General features: G+C 39.4%; 1 protein-coding gene across 1 annotated transcript in view; it reads right to left on the reverse strand.

The window, feature by feature from the left end:
• The window catches only part of PSD3 (pleckstrin and Sec7 domain containing 3), a 451,252-nt gene that overhangs the window by 279,177 nt on the left and 148,206 nt on the right, over positions 1 to 23,869 (reverse strand). Inside the window, exons 4-7 of the mRNA XM_036751348.1 lie at positions 15,798 to 15,995; positions 15,625 to 15,705; positions 11,694 to 11,806; positions 9,304 to 9,362 (exon numbers count right to left, since the gene is read on the reverse strand). Coding sequence (XP_036607243.1) covers positions 9,304 to 9,362; positions 11,694 to 11,806; positions 15,625 to 15,705; positions 15,798 to 15,995 — 451 coding nt within the window. The remainder of the gene's footprint in view (positions 1 to 9,303; positions 9,363 to 11,693; positions 11,807 to 15,624; positions 15,706 to 15,797; positions 15,996 to 23,869) is intronic.

Genomic DNA, 23,869 nt, shown 5'->3' on the forward strand with positions numbered 1-23,869 from the left:
ACACCAAGTACGTGGTTTTGAGTAGGGCTACACAGGGAAGATGCTAAAATGTATGAAAAGGGTACATGCAGAAAAGGAGGGGAGAAGCTGCAAAGACAGACTGAGATAAATTCACCATTTCAAACAATTATTATGCGTACACTAAACACTGGTTTCCTTTCTGCAGTATCTTATCTTCAGAACAGAAGATCAAGGACCTTACTGAGGATACTTATGGGATAGGGTTGGGCGTTTCCAGACACAGAACAAGAATGATGGACAACTGATACCTTTTAACTTTAAGACAGGAAAAGAATATGAGAAAGCCTCAAAAACAATGCAAGATCCTCTATGGAGCCTGGATGGGAAACCACAGACAAGAATCCCATTGGAGTGGAAGACAGGGCTACACATTTAATAATGATAATAATAATAAAAATAACAACCAACATTTACATAGCGCCTTAAGGTTTGCAGAGAACTTCAGAACTAGTATCTGATTTTATTCTCACTCTGGGAGGTAGGAACTATTATTATCCCTACTTTACAGATGAGGAAACTGAGGTAGAGGTCAAGTGCACTTCCCAGGGTGACACAGCTAGGAAGTGTCTGAGACCAAATTTGTACTTGGGTCTTCCTGGCTCCAGGTCCAACTGGATAGCGCTATCCAATGGGCCATCTAGCTGTTTCTAGAATTTGTACTGGCAGAAGATGACTAAGGAATTCAGGGATCCTTCAAAGTTCATAACAGAGATGGAAGAGGCAGCAAAAGAACAGTTTCGAAACATTATTACCCACATCCATCCTAGGCCTCTGATCAGCAATCAATATGAAGAGGGGTTATGAAATGTTGTTGCTATCATCCCACAATTGACCTGGCTAGAACCCACTACTAATAATGGATAATCTAATCCATTCTCATTCAATTGTGAAAACATTCTTTCCAGGCCTTTCCACAGGGCTCCCATCGTCCCCAGGGAAAACCTGGTTACATTAAACCTAGGATACTAAAAAATACAACAAGCATATCCCACCCATGACCACTGCACCTTTCCTCTAAAGCATCACCATACATGTTGAAAAACCAACCCACCTATGGGAAATCCTTTCAATGACAGATCATTGCTAAAAATCAGGTTTACAGGAAGAAAGAAAGAACCTCCACTTTTTTCCTTCCTCTCTCTGTCTACAATGGTGTTAGGCTATCCTCAGCTACGCAGCTCCTTTAAGTGGAGGGCTAGCTGGCAACCGAATCTTTGGAACATTTTCAAACTGATCAGGATGAAAGTCTAATTGTGAAGGATGAACACCCTTTTTTGCAGAAGTGCTCTTTCCTAAATCCCAATTAATTATATACCAGAGTCAGATTGCTGGAGGGGAACTGGGAGAGGGAAAAGCAGAGTCACGGTGGAAGCTCTAACTGCTTCTACTGTAAAGAAGCCAGAATATGGGAAAGGGCCAGCCGGCCAATCAGTCAGACGGTGAATAAAGATGCCAAGTACTGTGCTGGGGAAGCTTCAAAGTTCACCATTTCAGGCAGACCCCCACCAAGGAGTGGTGAACTTTGGGTCACACACAGGAAGGGCAGCAGGGATAGGTCAAGATAGGCGTCCCAGAGAGAAGGCCAACACTGATGAGATCACAGAGCCTTTTAAATAGATCTCGGTGCTACTACAATCTAAAAATCAAAAAAAGAAAGTTATAAACTCATACCTGCTACATCCTACTTCTTTTCATTCTCCAATAGGGCCCCATTTCATTGTTCATGGTTCCTTCTTTACAAAAACCATCCACTCCTTCCACTATATCCTTAGGTTTCCTCCTTCTGCCGGGCATTAAAGTATGTTAATCCTGCTCTGAAACCTCATCATACCTAGAGAGGCAGTAGACCTGGGTTCAGTTTCTGTCTCTGACACATTTTAGCTATGAGACTATGGGCAAGTTGCTTATTTGATCATTAAATTTAATTTAATCATTAAAACAAGTATTTGAAGGGCAGGGATTGTCTTTGGTCTTTCTCATATCTCTCAGCACTTAGCACAGGGCCTAGCACACAGTAGGAGCTTAACAATGGTTATGGACTGATTATAATCTCTATTTGCCCTAAGCAATTCCCTCAGGCCACAGATTACAGGGCTGGCCATCTGCTAGGAGCTCCACACCCTGAATTCCCCATACCACTGTACACATAATTCTGCTCCCAAAATTCTTATGTATGTCTTATAGGTCACTTGGGGAATAATCTTAACCCAGTGGGGAACCTGTGGCCTCGAGGCCATATGTGGCAAGATCAGTTTCCCCACCACTGTCCTAACCTACCCCCTCCAGGATTCAAACCCAGGCCTTCTGACTCCAAATCCTGAGTGAACTCCCAATGAAGGTCACGCAAGTTCACAAGGGAGATAATAAAGTGGCATCTAGGGTTTTTACTTATTGTTACAGGTCAAATCATCTTACTGATATCACTGACAACAAAATATCAATACAATAAAAAGACCTCCAAACAGCTTTTGATGGCCCAATTATTTTAACAGAATGAAACTCCCAGGACAGAAATATAATTTTCATAGCTCTAAAGTCTGCTGTAATGAGAAGGTGACTTAGGTATGTAAAGATTTTATTTGAGGGTCTTAATCTTTCTTTTTTGAGAGGTTGGGCATAAAGTAATTTTTTCCGTACTTTAAAGGCAAAACCTATATGAGGATCTAATTATCAGATCAGTACACAGATCATAGAATTACAGAATTATAGAGCTGCATGAGACCTGAGAAATCATCTCTTCCAACAACTTCATTTTACACGTGAGAAAATTAAAATCAGATAAGGTCTAAGGCCTTGCACAAGGTCACAGAGCTGATTATTGGCAGAGCTGGGAGTCATCCTCGGGTCACTGGCCACCCAATCCCACATTCTACTATACATACGGTTTCTCTGTACTCATTAGAGTTCAGATTCTTGTAATTCTAGGCTGCCTTCTGGATATTACAACTCCTTACTCCCTTCTAGCAATTAGGAGGCACAACCATCTAGTAATAACAGTATCAATGCCCAATTGCATAGAGCTCTAACTTTGCAAAATGCTTTCTTCACAGTCACCTTACAAAGTAAGTAGTTCAAGTATTATTACCATTTTATAGATAAGAAAACTGAGGTTTTAGGAGGTTAAATAAATTGTCCAGGGCCACCTACATAATATATGTCAGGGAAAGAGTTTGAACCCAGCCCTCCTGGTGTGGTCTTTCCAGTATATCATTACCTCTCAATGACATAAGGCATGTATTGCTGTGTTTTCATCCATGGTGGACGTCTTTAGACCATCTGTGATGCTTTTGTTTGCATAATGAATTCTTTACTCAAATTAGCTAAAAAGGCAATTATTGGTTTATTTCCCAAAGAAATCAAAACTTTTTTTGGCCAATCTTCTAATGTTTACATTGACTAACCCTATGACTTATTAGCTCCAGGTACCTCTTGAAACTTTTGATTCATCTCTTCGAGTAAAAATCCTATGCCAAATGAGCCCTCATTCTAGGCCAAAAATTTCCTCAGTACAGGTATACCTCATCTAATGTATTTAATTAATCACACACACACACACACACACACACACACACACACACACGCACACACTCTAGGATAAACAATATTACAGGAAGAATCTCCTTGTCAGTAAATAACCAGGGAATACAGGGTGGCAAAGCAGATTTGCCTGGGTAGACAGCACTGCCCTGGGGCATTTGTACCAGGCAAGATAAACACATGCCAGTCACTGGCAGAGGAAGAACCCTCATCTCTTCCCTCCACTGAAAAGGGACAGGATCTGGGCCAGGTAGGCGTGGTACCAGAGACAGAAGCAGAAAACTAATTTGTCTAAGCAGACATTCAGGCCGGGAGGTCAATACTGGATCAAGAAACAAGATGAAAAGACATGCAAAGAAGCCCAGTATCTCATGCAGCCTGCCTCCCATCAGTCTTGAGAGGAATGCTTCTTTTCTACCTCAATGCTGACACGCCAGCATGGCCATCAGCTAGAAGCACTCTGCCTTCTTGACTCTTAAGCCTGAGGCCTAGATAAGTGCTAAAGCAGGGCTAAACAGAATTGAATTACTCAGGATGAAGATTGAAAGAGGGAATCAGGCAGGCCCTGGTATTGGGCTCAGCAGAGCCAAGCAAAGCTGCAGCCAACCTGGATGGGGATTCATGGACAAGGATTGGCCAGTTTTATGAAAGCCAAACCAGTATTTAAAAAAAAAAAAAAAAAGTTTTCTACCATTAAGGTAGGGACAAGCAATAATCTATCACATTATTATAAAATTACATTAGCTGAAGCAACAGTTACAGGGGTCATGTCTGTACTAAAATGGATGTTGAAATTCTTAGCAACTTGCTAACCTCCGAGTAACACCATATTCCAAACTAGACAGTAATTAATAAATAGAAAGCCCATAAGCCACCAGAAAGGGGAAGACAGAAGCATCTGTTGACATAGATCATCTCTACCAAGTACCTAAGCCCACAGATCAGAGATTGTAAAACTACATATTGGAAATGGAGTAGGAGGGGCGAAAGGGAGAGAGAAATAACAGTAATACTGCACGATCAATAACACAGCATCACATGCCATCTACCCACCTAAGTATTCCAGCGCCGAGCACTCAACAAATAAAAAAAAGATTAGTGCACTTTCCTACCTTTAGCATTTATGTCATCCAGCTTGACTTTCCAAGTTATTTTATACATATTTTACCACCTCTTTTGTAAATGTTTCCTTCCAGCGTCATAGTTGAGAGGGAAAAGCACTCAATGGAAGTCGAGAGACCTGGGGTCTCATCCTAGCTCTGTCTCAAACTCATTGTGTGACATCGGAGAAGACCCCTGAACCTGAGTAGATATAGTCAAACCTAATTAATTTAGCCTCCCTTAATATAAAATGTGTGGTAATTTAGACAGGGAAGAGGCTCAAATTTACCTGCACACTAACTCCGAAAAAATAAAAATAAATGCTATTGAAAGAAAAATGCTTACTGCCATCTTGCTAAATTTCTTAAGGGATTATCTTTTGGCTCAGATCAAGTACATTTCAATAAATTATTTTCAGGCACTTTCTAGGCACAGACATTTGCAGCACTGATGCAAATGACAACTCAAGCTCACCAAGTCCTGAAGGACCTCTAAAATGCTTTGATAGCCTAATTTAAGTTGTATACATAATTTAAAGTTATATTTCATCAAATATGATATAAATGAGACTAAACCCAAAGAAGAAATAATATCCACTCCTACACTTTTCCATTTCAACACCATAGGAAGATTCAAGTTTCTTCCATACTCATAGGTTTTGCTTTTCAAATCACTGGTCTAAGTAAACTTATTTATACTACCTTTATTATATAGCTGTGAAACCAAAACAGAGATATTAAGCTATTCATGGTCACACAAAAAATTAAAGGACAGAGCTTGGAATAGAGCCCAAGTCTCCATTTCTTTCATTCAGAGGTATACACGTAAGGAGTCTCCCTAACTGATGATAGCTTCTAAAAGTACAATGGAACCCTTTATATTAAGGTTGGGGACCACAGGCAACTTTTGACTTGCTACATGTTGTAGCCAACTTTCATTCTGAGTATCCATAATACCCTGTGGGAGATGATTTGACTTCAAAATGCACATATACTCAAATGCATGCATGATCACATCCCAGGGCATGAAACTTTGGATTAGTCTTGTTATTGGAGGGTTCTAATGTATCAATACAAAAGCCATAGTCTACGAAGGCCCACAGACCTAATATTCTCATAAAATCATTCCTAATGGTGACAGAAATCCGTATAAAATCTCTGCAAATAACAGGCAAATGAAAGTACTCTTGCCAGGCCTTCTTCATAGCAACATTTTAAGGAAATCCTGTGTCAGCACTTTTTTGGAAAGGTCACGCTATTTAGAATGCTTCTATGATATTATGGTGAGGAAGGTAAGGACAATGGTTTAGTAATTTACTGTCTGAGGGGGTCATGGCAATGCATCAAAGAGGTAAGGAAGAGGAGAAATGTGTGATGAAAAGAGAGAATGAAAAGGAGGGACAGGCAGAAACAATTCACTCATCGTCATCCTTCTGACTTGACTTCACATGCTCATTAAGTCAGAGCAAGGTCACTCTAACCCGAAATCAGGCAATCATGATAAATGCAGGAGAAACTACATCCAGAATTAAAGACAAAAAAACTTACCACCTAGAAGGAAAATTCATAAAAATCAAAAGAGATGGATCCAGAGAAAAAGAATAAGAAAAATACGTTTCAATATGGTTAGTTGTTACAGAATCTATGGTACACTCTAAACTCTAAGAAGCATGCATAGTATTAACTGTTTTAACCAAATTTCAAAACAAAGAATCCTCTAAGTATTTTCTTTTAAATTGCTGAGTTAAAGACTGTTTTTTACATGTAACTGGGGGAAAATAAAATACTTTTTGAAAAATTGTGACGTCTATGGTGAGACAAAATAATTTATAAGATGATCCCAGGGACTACAATTTGGAAAGTTTTACTACCTTAAACCTTTCTCTCCTAAATCTGTAACTTTAGTCCTCTGGGCATTTGTTTACTACCTATAATAGCAGATAACCATAGAGAAGCTCCAATTTGTTTCAGTAATCCCTTCCAAACCATTTTAACTTAGCTGCACAAAAGCAGCAACATAGTCCATCTACCCAGAAAACCTAGAAACCAGAAAAAATATCACTAAAATAATCTAAAGTTTACAAAAAAAAAAGTTTATGTCCTAGGCAACCTAAGGTTCTGATCGTGGTTTCTTGAGGCAGATTTTGAGGTTACAACCCTCAAAAGGTTAGAAATGTAACCCACCAATATTCCTACTTGCTCTCATAGACCTATCGTCCATCCAGGACTCCTTTCTAAAAATTTATATTGGTAGTCTGAGCCACCACAGTGTAAAACACATTCCCAACGTTTATGACTCACTTAATAGCAGAGAGCTCCCTCTAGCGATCAATTGTCACTCCCTCCCCCATATCCCCATGATTCATTTCCCAGCCATGGGGGAGGAGAAGGGGGTTGTTTTGAGGGAGGGATCTGTAGTAGCAGGTTTTGTTTGTCTTTCTTCTTATCCTCTTAATAATTTGTGGGATTCTTCTCTGGATCCTACATGCCTTAAGAGGCAGCACTATGTTTTTATACAATCAAAAAATATTAATTTGTCTTGTGGCCTTTTGGGACGCGATACAGCGCATGAAAACTACTGGGTTAGATTAACTAACCAGTACTATACTAATTCTAATTATTTTCAACTACAGGTCAAATTCCAAATTCCAGGATAACAAACACTAAGGGAGGAAACCAATCCTTTAGTCACTGGAATTACCTGTTACATTAAATACTGCCAAAAATAAATATGTATGTAGAAATACGTAAAAATCATTTAATACATATATACATGTGTGCATACACATTTTGTATAGTTTATATACAGTGTGTATGTGAACACACTAAGACTTTTGAGACATCTTGTATGTATGTATGTGTGTATGTGTGTGTGTGACATGCATATATACCGGGTGTGCCAAAAGTCTTAGTGTGGTTTAAATCTATTATAGCTTTATATATACATGCATGCATGCATATATATAGTTAGGTATAGGGACATCCTTTTCTTACATGTGTATGTTTATATATATATATATATATATATATATATATATATATATATATATATATATGTATGTATATGTATGTATGTATGTATGTATGTATGTATATGTATGTATGTATGTATATGTGTGTATATATACATACATATATATACATACACACACACATACATATATACACACACATATATATAAAGTGTATATATATAATTCCTATATGTATGTTTTTATATATGATGTGTATATATATAGTCTATATACATAATGTCTGCATATATACTGTCTATATATAGTACATATATATAGTGTATGTATGTATATTATTCATCTTCTGTACACATACACGTCTATATTCCCCCCTTTCACATATTATATAATTTATTAAATTCAGTTCAAATACTTCTCCATTTTTCTACTTTATAAGGCTTCTCTAATTCTAAATTCAACGTATCCCTCATCTAACAAGAGCAATCTTAAATTTAACCAGTATAAACCAGACAAGGTAAGAGAGCAAAAAAGGCAAACCAGGATGAAATTTGTAGATCTTCTCAGCCCAGCTAATACAAATCATTCACTTGAAAGCAAAGATTTAATAAAGATACGGTCAATATTCTCAGATTTAACTGTCCATTTTCATCCTAGTAAGAAATGGCTAAGGAAAAAAATGCTCAGGTTCTGCCATCTAGTGGAGAGTGGTGATAGTGAATGAGTTTTATATTAAAATTTTCCATTTGGTAGAGTGAAGTTTTGAGGGGGTTCAAGGGATGGAGGAGAGGCAGCATGGAGTAGTGGATAGAAGATTGGCCTTAGGACCAAGAGAACTTAGTTCAAATCCCAGTTCTAACACACACTCCTTTTCTGACCAAGGGCAAGTCACTCCAATTGCCCCAGGGCAATTCCTAAGACTAAGAAATATAGTTACTGATCAGTATTAGCAGAAGGAGTGAGCACTTCAGGGACCCTCTCTCACCCTCTCCTCCTCCCTCCTCCTCAAATAATGAAATCGCCATCATGGACAAATTATGACAAAAATTAATAATAACAAAAACAACTGCAACCCTCCTTCCAGTTCTGTTATATAAAGCAAAATGTCATGAGCTTATTTCTAGGGCTAACTGGCACAAAATAATGATTTCAGTGTAGCTTACTCTTAAATTATAAGCTGTACCCTAAAGGGAAAATTATATATTGGTATAAACCAAAAATAACTATGTAAAATTACAATATTAAAAGATTATGTTTATAATTAAAGTTATGTTGACTTTCCCCCAATTCAAATAAAAGTATTAAATATTCATATTTCATTGTCACTGTCCTCTTCCTCATTGTTGCTTTCTAATCCTTACTCAGAACATATTATATGTCACACTCAAGATTTATACAAGCCAATCATACCAATAGGATGCTTTTCCCTTTATAGAAAAGTAGCAATATCAAACTTTTCCCCTTTAGTGAAAAGTACACATAGACATATCTTTTTTTATGGCATGTATATAGATATTTCACACACACGAGCGTGTGCACACACACGCACACACACACATACACAAATAGGAGACCATTATGGCAGACCTAAAACAACATGCCTACTCACACATTCAAGTTAACAAAACAACATGTCTCTAATAAAAAGCCAGATCTCACCACCCTGTACTTACGTGGCCGTGTAGATCAGTGTTGAGGAGCATGATTGCACAGGTGAGGCAATGGACTCCATCTGAGGAGAGACACAGAAATACAAATGGTCGACCCAGATAGACTAAGGGGACTCTTGCCCCTGACAGAGATGCTCATCCACCAGTATGGAAAGCACCGCATAACGGCTTCCTAGCACAAGCTTCTGAGAGAGGAACAGTCCACCCCATTCACCTTCTTAGACGGAGCTTAGATAATGTGAAATCACTAAAACACCCTCGCATTTAAGAAATACCAAAGAGTGCAATGAATCTAAGCCCATGTCTTGCACTGGGTACTTTTCCCCCCAATTCTTCCCATTTTATTGACATAAGGAAAAAACAAAATTTGAATGATGGTAAAATGTTATTAAAGAAAACCAAGTCTTTAATGCCCCTCATTTTTAAGTTCACTAAACCAGATGCCCAGTTAAAGTGATAGAGATGAAAAGTTATCTTACTCAGGACTGAAAAACCACATCCAGTTTTCAAACCGGTGGGTTATCTTCTAAAATGTACCAAATTTGAAGAAAAAAAATGAACAAAAACTTAAACTTGGAAACTAAAACCGTAAATTTCCTTTATCTCCATTATGCTATTTCTGTGGCAATTTGATTATTGCCTCTTTTTTCCTGGGGGGGGAGGGGAGGAGGGTGATGGAAGGGGAAGATTTCATTGATAGAATTCCAAGTGAAGAAATACTCTCTAATAAGGTGAATCAGCACCTCTTCTGAAACTAATAGTTTTAAGAAAGCTTTGTGGAGGGTAATTGACTTGCCCAGAGTCATATACCCAGTATGTGTCAGAGGCAGGATAAACTCATGCCTTCCTGACTCCTTCTATCCACCATGCCATGATACTTCTTTTGTTTCTTCCTAGTAAGAAAATGAAAGGAAGTAGACAAAGCTCTTGATCCCCGTGGGTGTAGTTTAATACTTTCGCCTTCCGCCAATCACTCAGATAAGTTCAGGACACGTCTAGTGCCAAGGAAAGTAAAATATCTCTTTAATTCAGATTACGTGGTCGAAAGGCCAGTCCGAATCAAATAATACAGAAAATAGAAGGGATCAAAAATTCACTCTCAGCAATCCTGGGCTACAGAGACTTGGGTGAAAAGCGATTGCTAAAAACCCATCAATTTCATTTTACTCCACAGTCTTTCTCTATCGAATTCTTTAAGAGTGCCACTAACAAAATAACAGCATTAGTAGCCTGTTCTGTTCCATTTCTCACTCTATGGCGGGGTGATGCAGAGAAGTGAGCCCAAAGATGGACAAAAGGAGAGAGAAAGAAAAAAAAAAAAAGATGTTTGTCAGCCAAAATTGAAAAATCAGCCTCCAAATGAAATAGCTAAAGCCTTTACTTTTTATTTTATTTATATTTTTTATTTTATTAAACTATTTTAAATTTATTTATATTTTTTATTTTATTAAACTATACTTATTCTAGTTAACAAGTATTTACTAGCTTTTTGTACTGATTAAAAAGAAAAAAAAACCATTTGACTTATATAAAGCACCTGTTAATTCATCCAGAAATTGTTCATTGTAAACAAAATTCCCAAACTCAAGCCAAGGGAATGCTGACTTTACTTCTTAAAAACTATGCTTTTGGGGCAGGTAGGTGGTGAGTAGAGCACCAGCCCTGGACTTAGGAGGACCTGAGTTCAAATCTGGCCTCAGACTTGACACACACTTACTAGCTGTGTGACCTTGGGCAAGTCACTTAACCCCAGTTGCCCCGCTTTCCCCCCTCAAAAAAAAAAAAAAAAACTATGCTTTCTGCTGGGAACTGAACTAAGAAATCAGAAAAGAACTGTCTGCATAGGAGGGGTCAACACGTCACAGCGAGGCATTTGAAATCTAGTAACTGGAAATAATGATGAGTGACTTCACCTCTCAGATTACTTCCCATCCATTCCGTATCTATCTCGTACGTACATGCTGTCCACCCCACTAGAACGCACCCTCCATTAGGGAAAGGGCTGTTTTTGCCTTTCTTGGCATTGCCAGAAGAGCTTACCCAACTCTATTTAACAATCACTTGCTGCCTGACAGTCCTATTTAGATATCTTCAAAGCTAAGCCTGCACTACTGCAAAGGAAGGCAATTCTTCCTTTCTCACTGGGCTTCAGTTCTCCCTGAAATTCAATTTTAAGCAAAGTACCCAAGCCAACCATGCTCACAGCTCACTTCTCCCCTGTCTCTCCCTCCAAGGCTCCTGGGTTTTGTCTTCTTTCTACGTGACATCTTTTTATTTGTACTCCCAGCATTTGGCACAACGCCTGGTATCCAGCGAGTGCTTCATAAATGCATGCGGACTCAACTTAACCGAAAATTCAGAAATGTACAGACGGCGACCCTGAGCAAAATTACCTGATGAAAAAATGGTGTCTGGATTGCAATGAAAATATCTGTTGGAGAAGTGAACTAAAACTCTCTCTCGTTCTTGGGTTTCCCCCATAAGGGAAAATGCCTTAAAGAAACACCTAAAGGAAGTTTGGAGAAAAGAAAAAAATTAAAATAACGCCTCTTTCTCACAGGTTTTACAATTAATATTGCTTTGGCACAGAGATGGGGAACTGATCGTATGTAGTTCCTTAAAAGGCAAGCAGCAATAACATTGATAATAGTAATATAGCATGCATGTAGCGCTTTAAGGTTTGCAAAGAGCAAACAGATGAGCTATGACATCTTACACATCGCTTCACAGGATCCTCACAACAGCCCTTCGAGGTGGGCATGCATAATCATTATCCCCATTTTATAGAAACTGAGGCTAAATGAGACTGAATGAATTGCCCAGGGCCTTAAAATAACTCTGTTGTTATTTGCTGCTGTTCAGGCAATTCAGTCACGTCCGACTCTTCCTGACCCCATTTGGGGTTTTCCTGGCAAAGATGCTGGAGGGGTTTGCTGTCTCTTTCTCCAGTTCATTTGACAGATGAGAAAACTGAGGCAAACAGGGTGAAGTGACTTGTCTAGCATCACACAGCTAGTGTTTGAAGTCACATTTGAACTCAGGTCTTCCTCTAACCACTGCACCATCCAGCTGCCCCGAGAACTGCATTGACCAGGAATTGAACCCAGGCCTCCCTCATGGGAGGCGAGAATTCTACCACTTAAACCACCAATTGCCATCACATAGCTAGTAAGCGGCAAAGGTAGGATTTGAATTCATGTCTTCCTGATTACAATTTCAGCACTCCATCCACTATGTGCCGGAACTAGCCACTCAATGACTATGAGCTATGTGGGCATATCCTGGAATTTGGGCTGCTAGGTTACATAGTAGATAGAGCCCTTAGCTTGGAATCAGGAAGATTCATCCTCATGAGTCCAGATCTGGCTTCCAACACTTACTAGCTGTATGACCCCAGCCAAGTCACTTAACCCTGTTTGCCTCAGTTTCCCCACCTGTAAAACGAGCTGGAGAAGGAAATGGCAAACCGTTCGAATATCTTTGCCAAGAAAACCCCAAATGGAGTCACAAAGTATCAGACACGACTGAACAACAACAATAATCCTGAAAATTAGAAAGCGACAGTCTAATTGCTGTGACCCACAAATGGGGATGAAAACAGAGAAATCCTATTGAAAATGCTTAATTTACTACTATGATAATTGGGGGGTGGGGTGGGGGAGAGAATCAACATGTATTAGAAAGACTGAGTAACAATAAATAAAATAACAAATGTATGCTTAAAGGCTGGAACAACAAACGTGGTGGTGGGACCATTTTAAAAATCTAGGTGTCCCTATAATCTTTTGTCATTTATCTACTTCTGTCAGAAGTTCTCCTGTCCTTCGCTTCCCTTAAAAAAAAAAAGTGTCATAGTGAGAAAAGTTCTCTTAATTTTTTTTCCTACTTATTAACACTACACCTAAATCATCATTAAAACTGTACAACCTGAGGAACAGGTTCTAAAGTCCCTCACAACCTGGCTTCAATCCATCTTCCCAGCCTTACTTTGTACTGTTCATCCTCCCATAATCCACGCCTTCTCTCTGTGCCTTACACATGTTCCTCCTTTCCTCCATGTGACTGGAAGTAATACTTGGCATCCCCCATGTCTAGAATGCACTTCCTCCTCAGGGAATCCATTTGTTCCTTCAAGACACACATCAAGTATAGCCAACTACACTTGGCCCTTCATGATCACCTCAACAGCTGATGTTATCCCTCCCAAACTTCCTTGTATTTACCTATTTTGTATTTATTATCTTTATATTTCTTTTGAATCTACAATGTCTCTCCATTAAAATGTAAGCTGCTTACATTCTAATTTATTCAGAAGTATGGATTAGATATAGAGTAGGGATTATTCTGAATACTGTATTTGTACCCCCAACACCTAGCACAGTGTCTGAGCAGACAGTTAATAATTAGGGGTTGATTGTAAACATTTGTTGCTGGTTTTTTTTCTTAACGGAATATAATTTCTTGGAAGCAAGCTTCCTTGAACAATTCCTAAAGAGCGACGGATTAACAAAGTCGAACCCATACGAATCCCACTGGCAATGACTTCTAAATCCAATAGAGCAGCACATCTGTGTGTGTGTGTGTGTGTGTGTGTGTGGAGAGAGAGGGAGGGAGAAAGGGAGAGAGAAAGAGAAAGAGAAAGAGAGAAGCACATGTCTCTTTTAAATACTCCAGGGAAGCTTAATATTTCAAGGAAACTTATGGTTAATTCTTTTGTAAATATCACTTTTGTAAATGATCACCTCCTTTCTTCCTTCTAAAATCAGTTATTATTACATACATCATGATTTTTACCTAAACTTACCTAAACTTTACCTAAACTTTACCTAAACTTAGAAAACTTTAACTTCCCCAAAACACCACCGAAATAAAAAGGCCCACCATCCTCTGAAGGCCTGGTTTCCTTTAAAACATATGTGTGTGTGTGTATATGTATGTGAGTGTGTGTATACCTGGAAGTCTCTCATTATCATCACTAGATGGCAGTTATGCATCAATTATGTTTACATTGAGGGGAAATTGAAGAACTGAGCCTGGAAAATGTGTCTATATGTATGTGTATATGTGTGTATATGTACATAGGTTTCTGTGTATGTGTGTGTGTGTGTACATGTATACCCACATAAAAAAATAACATATAAACAAATATAAATATAAACAAATAACAATAAATAAAATAATAAATACATATTTAAAGGCTGCGGGAAATGATGGTGGAACCATTTTTTAAATCTAGGTGCCCCTGTAATTTTTTGTCATTTATCTACTACTGTCAGAAATTTGCTTTCCTTCCTTACCTAAAAGGGGGGGGGGGGGGGTTATGCAGAGAGAAGTTCTTTTCTCTCAATTGTTTTCTAAGTATTATTGGTACACCTAAATCATCATAAAACTGTGGATGGGTATCTGTATACACACAAAAGTGTGTGTGTGTGTGTGTGTGTGTGTGTATGTTTACAAATGCTTTAGAAGCCATAAAAATGTGAAGGCAATCTAATCCTAACACATTTTCTAAGCTCTCATTCTTCTGCTGCTCAAGAGTTATTTCAAAAGCATCATCCCGAGGGGTTGTTTTATTAACATGTGCACATAGAAGAAAAACTGCTGTATTACACTTAGAGAATGTGTCCATAAAACAAACTTGTAGGGATCGCAAATCTCGTCTCTTTCTTTTGCTACCTCTTGTAGCTCTTTAATTGGGATACAGGCTAAGGGAAGATTAGATCCATGATACGGCACATCATCTCCCATTTTCTACGACTTTTAATTTCTATAGTACAACTCTCAGGTGACCATTCAGTCATTTTTTCACTTGTATCTGACTCTCCATGACCCCATTTAGGGTTTTCTTGGTAGATACTGGAGTGGTTTGCCATTTCCTTCTCTAGCTCGTTTTACAGATGAGGAAACTGAGGCAAACAGGGTGAAGTGACTTGCCCAGGGTCACACAGCTAGTAAGTGACTGAGGTCAGATTCGAACTCAGGAAGATGAGCCTTCCTGTTTCCAAGCGCTGTTTCCTCTAGCCTCTGCGCCATCTGGCTGCCCTTGTTCTCAGGCTGGCTCCTTCTCTTTTGGAGGTCCCCAGCTTCCATGAGTAAAGTGAGAAGGGTGAACCAGATGACATTCAAGGCCTCTTTTCTAGATCTAAACGTCTGATCCTATGTTCCTGCCTCTTAAGATTACAAAAATTGAGAAGATTTTGCTTTTAACAAACAAAATCAAAATCAAGCTTGAATGCATTATTCTCTCTAGAGATAATCACTTCTTTGTGCACAAAGTGTCAACAGTAACAACAAAAAGAGATATTGAGTCATTCAACCACATACCTGAGAGATTGATCTAGCGTCATTCCTGTAAAATCAAAAAACTTAAGGTATTCTTCAGCCACCAGTTTGCTGAATTCATTGCTATAAGAAAAGGAAAAAATAACCTTGGTTAATAAAATCAACCTATACATCTATCTACAGAGGCTTACACCAAAGGGTTCAAGAATACATACTTCTTCCCCAAATGCTTGGCCACGTCTGAACGCTTGAAATGATCTAGGTGGTAAAGACGCTTGGCCAGCCGTCTGGCCGCCTCCAAGTTGCTGTTTGTTCCATTGCTGAGGTTGTCAGAGGATTCTTTCTCCAGAAATTCAGTACTCCCCATCTCACAATGGGGCTCTTGATTGGACTTTTTCAGCCCAGCATTGCTGCTAAAGAAGAAAATACACATATATTAAAACCTCATTTTTTACACCAAAATATTTGTAGCAGCACTTTTTTTTCAAGGTAGCAAATAAATGGAAACAAAAAAAAAGTCCATTAATCGGGTAGCAGCTTAAAAAGTTTGTGGTACATGAATGTGATGGAATATTACTATGCTTTAAGAAGAGATAAACTGATGAATACAGAGAGAAGTACAACGGCTAGGGGGTGCAGACGATAGAAAGCCAGCAGAGCAGTCAAGAACATTCATCTTCCTGAGTTCAAATCTGGCCTCAGACACTTACTAGCTGTGTGACCCTGTGCAAGTCACTGAACCCTCTTTGCCTTGGTTTCCTCATCTGTAAAATGAGCCGGAGAAAGAAATGGCAAGCCATTCCTGTTATCTCTGTCAAGAAAATCCCAAACAGGTCACAGAGCCAGACATGACTAAAAAGGACTGAATAAACAATAATGTATGTACCTGTGTGATTTGAGGCAATTTACAGAACCTCTCTGGGTCTCCATTTCCTCATCTATATAAGAAGGGGACTGGGCTGGAAGATTTCTGAGATCTGCTCCAGTTTTAAACCCTATGAACTCCTATAAACATACAACAAGCCACAGTTCCCCATTTCTTCATAAAACTCATTAGCCCTAACTATAGTTTTCTCAAAAAAAAAAACTAGTGCATACAAATTAAGCAGAACACAGATTCTACCTCTTAGATTTTATTAGATTTATTGATTTTAAAATAAAATAAAATTTAAATTAAATTTTTAAGTAAAAAAAAAAAAGAGAGAATAAAGCCACAAGGTCCGTAACAGGAAATTAGACCAAAAAGGGGTAAGATGCTCATCTAGATTCTAGGATCATCACACGGCTAGAAATGGAAGGATGTGAGCATCGCAGGTGGAGGGCTAGAAGGGACCACAGGCCCTGTTACTGCTTAAGGGAGACAGATGAAATCTGAGGCCAAGCAGGCTATTTTAACACAGCTTTGGCAGGCAGGCCAAAATCAGCAACCTCCTCTCAAAAGTGGTAAGCGAGACACCATAAAGGTGACCTACGAATGCTACACACGCTCATGCATGAGCCTTAGTAACAATATAAATTATTCAGCCTGAAAACTATATGAGATTATTACGATTTTTTTAAAAAAATTTATACAATTGGTGGGCCCTGGAATTCCTAGAATTACGTTCCTCCCTTACGTGTCCGGCAGCGAGTGTGGAACTCCCTACTGCTCAGATAAACAGCTTCTCCTCCCTCCCAAACAGAAGCATTAATAGAACGCCATCTAGCTACGGACTGACTCACATTAGGGAGCTGGGGTCAGGGGTTGCGACCTGTGATGTCACTGGCGGGAGGAGCTCCCGGTGCCGAAACTTCCATCGATACGGATCAGCGTTTCATTTTTTAATTTTTCAAATTTTTATTTGCATTTTATGAGTATTTCCCTTTCTCTCTCCCCACTACTATCAAATGAACAATTTTTTTAAAAAGCAAAATAAAACTCTCATGACAGAAGACACGGTACAGCAAAACACATTTCTACATTTACCATGTCCAGATACGTATGTCTCATTTTGTATTTTAAGTACAGCACCTCCCTGACAGGAGAAGAGTAGGACATTCATATGTTGCCTAGGGCACTGAGACATTAAGTGACTTGACCCCTTACAGAACAGGGTCATCAGAGTCAGGATAGGAACCTGGGTCTCCTGACTTCAAAGCGCATTTCTCTATCTGCTAGCCTGCTCAGGTTCCCAATGATCCCCTAAGCCTAATTAGATATCCTTAGGTACAGCTTACACAAGATTTTACTCCCTTTTAAATACCATCTACCCTCATCAAAAGCACTAAAACCACTTTTTTTATCCTGCACTTAATTCTCTCACGTGTTAAAAAACTCTCTTAACTCTTTCCAATCCAAACTCACCAAACCCACTTCACCCAATTCTCCTCATAATCTCCAGCATGACATTAGCCTCCATTCAGTCCCTAGGTCTTCCTGAAGAAAAGCTTCATTAAAAGATAAAAAAAGGGGGTGGGGAGGGGTAAAGTCTCCCTTCCTGGCTTCCATCTCCTCTAATTTCAGGGTCGACGGTGGACTCAGAAGGGTCCCTGAGGAATCACGGTGGTTGTTTCTCCACCTTTAACTGTTAAGCCTCTGGAAGCATCAACTCACCAGCACCAGCACCAATGCCAAAAAAAAAACATCCCAATGTCCAATATGCACTCCGGCCATACTTCTGTGAAGTCAACCTTCTCAAGGTATTTGCTGCACATACTCCACGGGTCTGCTGAACTCCACTGGCCTCCAGGTATTTAGTTCCCTGTGAGGTCACATTACTATGACCTCACATTCTCTGTAGATTGTTTATTGTTGGATTTATCATGTTTTCACCCCCACAATTAAAACAAAAGCTAGAACACAGGGGCCCCTGTACATCAGTAAACGCATAGACAATGGGGACCGGGCCAGGCCAACACTGGAGAAGTCAGGCTGAATGATCCCTATCACCAAGAATACACTCCCCCCTCCTGTTTCCTCCAATACTCAGAACATTGTCTAGCTTAAAGAGCTAGATGCCTTTCATTCTTTACTTTATGATTTAGATTTTTTTTCCCTCTTTTTCTCTTTACTTTTCATTCCTTCCAATATTTCTTCTTCTTTTTTTTTTTCAGTCACATAAAGCTCAATCCTATCAGTCACTGGAACAGTGGGGGAATAAAAAAATAAATTAAAAAGTTTCACAAGATTAGAATCTTTCTTTCTTATACAAAGTAAACCATCATTGGGAAAAAAAAAAGACACAGTATTGCTTCCACTACCCCTCCCCCCACCTTTATTGGGACTGTCTGAAATCACAGAATAACGTAGAACAAACCTGGCTTCCTTGAAATACTTTTTTGAATCTACATAGCTCCAGCTATGTAAAGAATGACCGTAATAAACAATGCCTCCACAAAAACTGAACACCATATCAGAGAAAAAGGATGAGCTGCACAGAGGCTTTCATCCAATCCAAGGACCTCTGCAGTAGTTACATATAACTTTTCTGAAATACTTTATTCATTCACTCAACAACCTTTTTTTAAAAGAGATATAGTGGGTGAAAAATGGGAGATCCAATGATATTTAAAGACACAATCCCTGCCCTCAGGGAGCATGTAATCTAGCCGGTGGATGTATCTCACAAGAGCATGCAATAATTATGTAATAAATATAGACTATAGACTGTCCCTAATACAGAATACTAAGTAAGATTCTAAAGAATATACAAAGTGCCATGCAAAGATAAAAGGAAAGAAAGCTTGGGGATCAAGGGGAGGAGAAGGGGTCATAGAAGAGGTGGAATTTAAGCTGGGCCCAGAATTTCAACACGATGACAAGGAGAAGAAGACAGACAGGGAAAAGACAAAGAAATACAGATATTAGACGGATATTCACAGGCTGGTTCAGTTAGATTTTAAGGCAAAGTAAGAGGAACAGTGTGAGATAAACCCGGAAAGGTAGCCAGCTACGTTATGGAAGGCCTTGAATGACAGGTCAAAAAAGTTTAAACTTTATTTACTAGGCAATAAGAAATCCTAGTTAAATTGTCCTTCAACTCAATTTGGTTCAACAATCCTTCACAAAATGCCAACAAAGGGTCCCTGGTCTGGCTTCCATAATGGCCTGTTTTCACTACTAATCAAGTTATCAATACTTTTTGCCTTACGGTCTAATCTAAACTCTTGTTTATACTTGACCCACTGCTTCTTTTCAATGGTTTCTGTAATACAGACCAAAAGCCTTCCTTAGTTAATTTCCTAGGATGCCAAGACTGGATTTACTATATCAACACCTCTGGCCCTAAGGGCCTCACTTCCCATGCCAAAAAAAAAAAAAAAATCTAATTTAAATCTTATCCTTACATCACATTCTTCTCTATTTATAATTCTGATTTCTATTTTCTGCTGGGTTTTTTTTTCCCATGTGTTTCTCAACAAATTCTCTTCAATTGCTAGAGACTGGAATGATACAAGTTTTTTTATTATTACTACAAAAGGGGGACAGAAAATGGAGCATTATTTATTTAATACTTGCCTTGAACCATAAATCTTCATTCTGCTGATCCTTCAATAAAACTGGGCTAACCCAAGAATCAAACTGCTGAGCCAAAGTATTTATTTCCTGGCTGATTCTGCATGTGATACTTTTGTGTTCTAGGCTAGTCAAATAAAGAAGGTAAACACTGAAGCCCCTGAGCCCATCACTTGCCAGGAAATGATTACTTCAATTCTTCAAATATTCATGACTTCTTTAGTGTGAATTCTCCCTCCACCAATGCAAATTATTATCCCCTCCTAACATAGGAAGCAGTCTTCACAATTTGCAATGGCAGAAAAAAAAATTCATCGGAAGGTGACCAACCTTCTCCAAAAATAGCTAGTTTCATTGATAGAAAACAGATTTTTGAATTGGTTGCTAAGTTTGTGCAGTTCATGTCTTCTCCCATTAGTAGCACCTGCCTATCTTGGTAGGGGGGTTCTTTGCTGACAGTCTTGGAGAACCTAGGCTCACCTCCATAGAACCAGGAACCCTCAGAAGAGACTTTCAGTGGTGGTTCTCTCCTCATCTCTGCCGCTCATAATCCTTTTTCTTCCTTCAAGATTCCAGTCCCTCCAGGGACTTTCCCTCCAAATTTCTGTTCAATTAACCTATCAATCAACATTTATTTAGTGCCTACTATGTGCCAAGCACTGTAGATACAGAAAGAGACCCCCTGACTCCAAGGAGTTTAACTGAGGAGCTAACATGCAAACAAATACATGCAAACAAGTTAGAAAGACGATAAATAGAAATAATTAACAGAAGGAAGACACTAAAATTAAGAGGTGTCAGGAAAGGCTTCCGGTAATAGATGGGATTTTAGTTGGGACCAAATGTTACTGGATTGAAGAGTGCATGGTAGGGAATAAATACGGTTTCATGAAGGGTTTTGAATATCAAACAGAAGATTTTTTTATTTGATCCTGGAAGCAATAGGGACCCACTGGAGCTTACTGAGTGGGATAGGGGTAGGGGTTAGAAAAAGCCGTGGGATTTGGCAACTAAAGAATCACTGGGAACTTTGGAGAGAAAAGTTTCATTTGGACTGATAAGGTTGGAAGTGGAATTTTAAAGGGTTAGGAAGCAAGTGGGGGAAAGTGAGGTGCCTACTTGTAGATGGCCTTTTCAAAGAATCTAGCTACAAAGGGCAACAGAGATAAAGGAAGGTAGTTAGCAGTTAGAATATTTTTTTTAAAGATAAGGGAGACATAGCCATGTTTGTAGGAAGTAGGGAATGAACCAGTAGACAGAAAAGGCTGAAAATAAGTGAGAGTGGGAACGACAGGAAGCGTCAGGATGGAATAGGATCTTGTTGACCAGATAGAAGGGTTAACCTTCATAAGGAGGAAGGCCATCTCAATATATGAGACAGGGATGAAGGGGAAAATGGTGGCAGAAGGTATATGAGTGATATGAGATGGGGAAGAGGGGAGGAGAGCGCACCACAATTTTTTTCTGTAAAATATAAAGCAATGTTCTCATTTGAGAGGGTGGGGATGAATGAAAGGAGGGATGCAAAGGTCTGGAAGATCTTCTGTACAGAGTGAGATATTAAGTTGAGAAGGGAGGTGAAGAAGAGGTGCCCACCAGCAGTGAGGGGTCCGGCTGAGGCTGTATAACTTAAATGTGCAGTGGATCCAGTTATGATGGTTACATAATTTTCTCCACCTTTGTTCTGAAGCATATATGTTGGCACAAAGGCCAAAATGAATGGTAGGAGTGATCCAAACCTAAAGCCTGGCAGGGCATAAGTGGCAAAAATGATAAGGGGGCTGGGTATTCAAGAGAGGAGGACAGCATAGAGTTAAATTGGTTCATGAAGGAGTCAAGGTAGGGAAAAGAGGAAAAAGTGGGTAATGCAGGGAGATAAGAACTAAGGGAAAGAACTAAGGGGCCAAGGGATTAGAGGTCACCATGCAGATGAAGAGTAGGGTGTTGTAAGGGAAGGGAGAAGTGAGATAAGGGAATTTCAGAATTCTGGAATGGGAAGGAGGTACGTGTGTGGGTGATGGCAAGATCGAGGGCACGATCATCTTTCTGTGTGGCTGAGGTGGGGCAGAAGAGTAAGTCATAACAAGTAAGCTGAGGACTGAGTAGTTAAGATTTTTGAGGGAGGGTCAATATGTATGTTGAAATTCCCTAGTATGAGAATAGGAGTTGAGGACGAGAAAAAACATTGTGAGTTGAGTATGGAACTCATTGAGGAAAGAAGGGACATAACATCTGACAGCTACTAGGACTTTCATTTGGTGACAGATATGAATAGCATGAACCTCAAAGGAAGAGAAGCTACTGAGTGATGGAGGTAGGAGGAAAAGCTGGAACTTTTGCAATGGAGAACAAGGAATATTAGAATTTTTTCTGCCTCAACCAGTGAACCAAGAGGAAAGAGTGAAAATACAATATTGGAGAGAGTAGGCAGAAAGCTGTATCATCTAGGGGGTGGGCACGTTTTAGTAATAGCTAATAAACGGAATAAGTGGGAGAGGGAAAGGTTTGGAAGAAAGGGAAATTTGTTGCTTATAGAACAGGCATTCCATAGGGGACACTGAATGGGCTGGACGGTGGTTGATTGAAACTTTGAGGTAGAAAGGTTGAAGGGGGCAGGAATGTTAAGGGGGATAGGAATGAGGCATTGGCTGGTAGCCATGGGGAATGGGTTTTGGATGATGACCAGTTCAGAATCACTGGAATGCGAAGGGTCTCAAGTGTGAAAATGTTCATCGTTGAGTGGAAAGAAAGTTGGAGACTGGGCTCAGGGAAGCAAAGAATAAGATGGGAAGCACATGGTCAGATAAGAGGATCAATCCACTACTCATCTTTTCTCCAAAGACTAGAGACTAGGCAGGAAAGGGCACAGCTGGAGATCAAAGTCAAACCTGCACAAGAGGAGAAAGATGTCCCTTTCCCCAACAACTTTCTTCTTCCTTTCCCCTTAAAAGACAAATGCAGCAGGAGATGGAAAGTCTAAAGTCAAAGTGAAGGTTGCTCCTCATTGCAGCAGAGGTTCTTCACATCTTAGTTGGAATACTAGGAGGGCAGCAGGAAGTAAAAGTTGCTTTGAGCTGGTATCGATGGAAGTTGTTGCTTTGGGGCAGATAGAAGTTATGTGTCCAAGCCCCTTAATGCCTTCCCTCAGAAGACACAGCATACCTGCAATAGTTAAGTTTCTTTCCAACTTTCCTTTTGTTTTTTACTCAAGAAAATGGCTACACCAAGGAACATTTTTGGACCTTGCTATAGGTAAGTAGATTAACTCTTAAATCTATTATGCAGGGTTAAAAACAGTTCTGAACATCATTATCGCTGAGACTTTAAAAAGACTGTGACATATGCCACCTTCAATATATCAGACTTCCCTGAAACAAAACAGAACCCTGTCTGCTCTGTATCTTGACACAGGCCAATGAGATTGTCCTCCTCCCTCTTCCCCCAAGAGAGGGACACACAGAAATTGACAAGCAGGTGAATGCATTTCTAAATGCAACCACAGGGTGGCACCAAAGTCACTACCAATTTGGATGTGTATCTGATTTTGGCTTGTTTTTTTTTAATTGACAGAAGGATGAGTACATTTCATAAAATGCAACCACAGGGTGGCACCAAAGTCACTACCAATTTGGATGTGTATCTGATTTTGGCTTGTTTTTTTTGCTCTGTGTATTTACAAAGATGCAAGGATTTGCTCACCTAATATTTGTGCAACTGAAAAAGTTAAGTCTTGAGTATAAACACACACAAGTTGTATCTGTGGGCCACTCAGATCCACCTGCAGTCCTGACA

The sequence above is a fragment of the Trichosurus vulpecula genome, chromosome 3 (genome assembly GCF_011100635.1).
Source record: "Trichosurus vulpecula isolate mTriVul1 chromosome 3, mTriVul1.pri, whole genome shotgun sequence".
Taxonomy (NCBI): Eukaryota; Metazoa; Chordata; class Mammalia; order Diprotodontia; family Phalangeridae; genus Trichosurus; species Trichosurus vulpecula.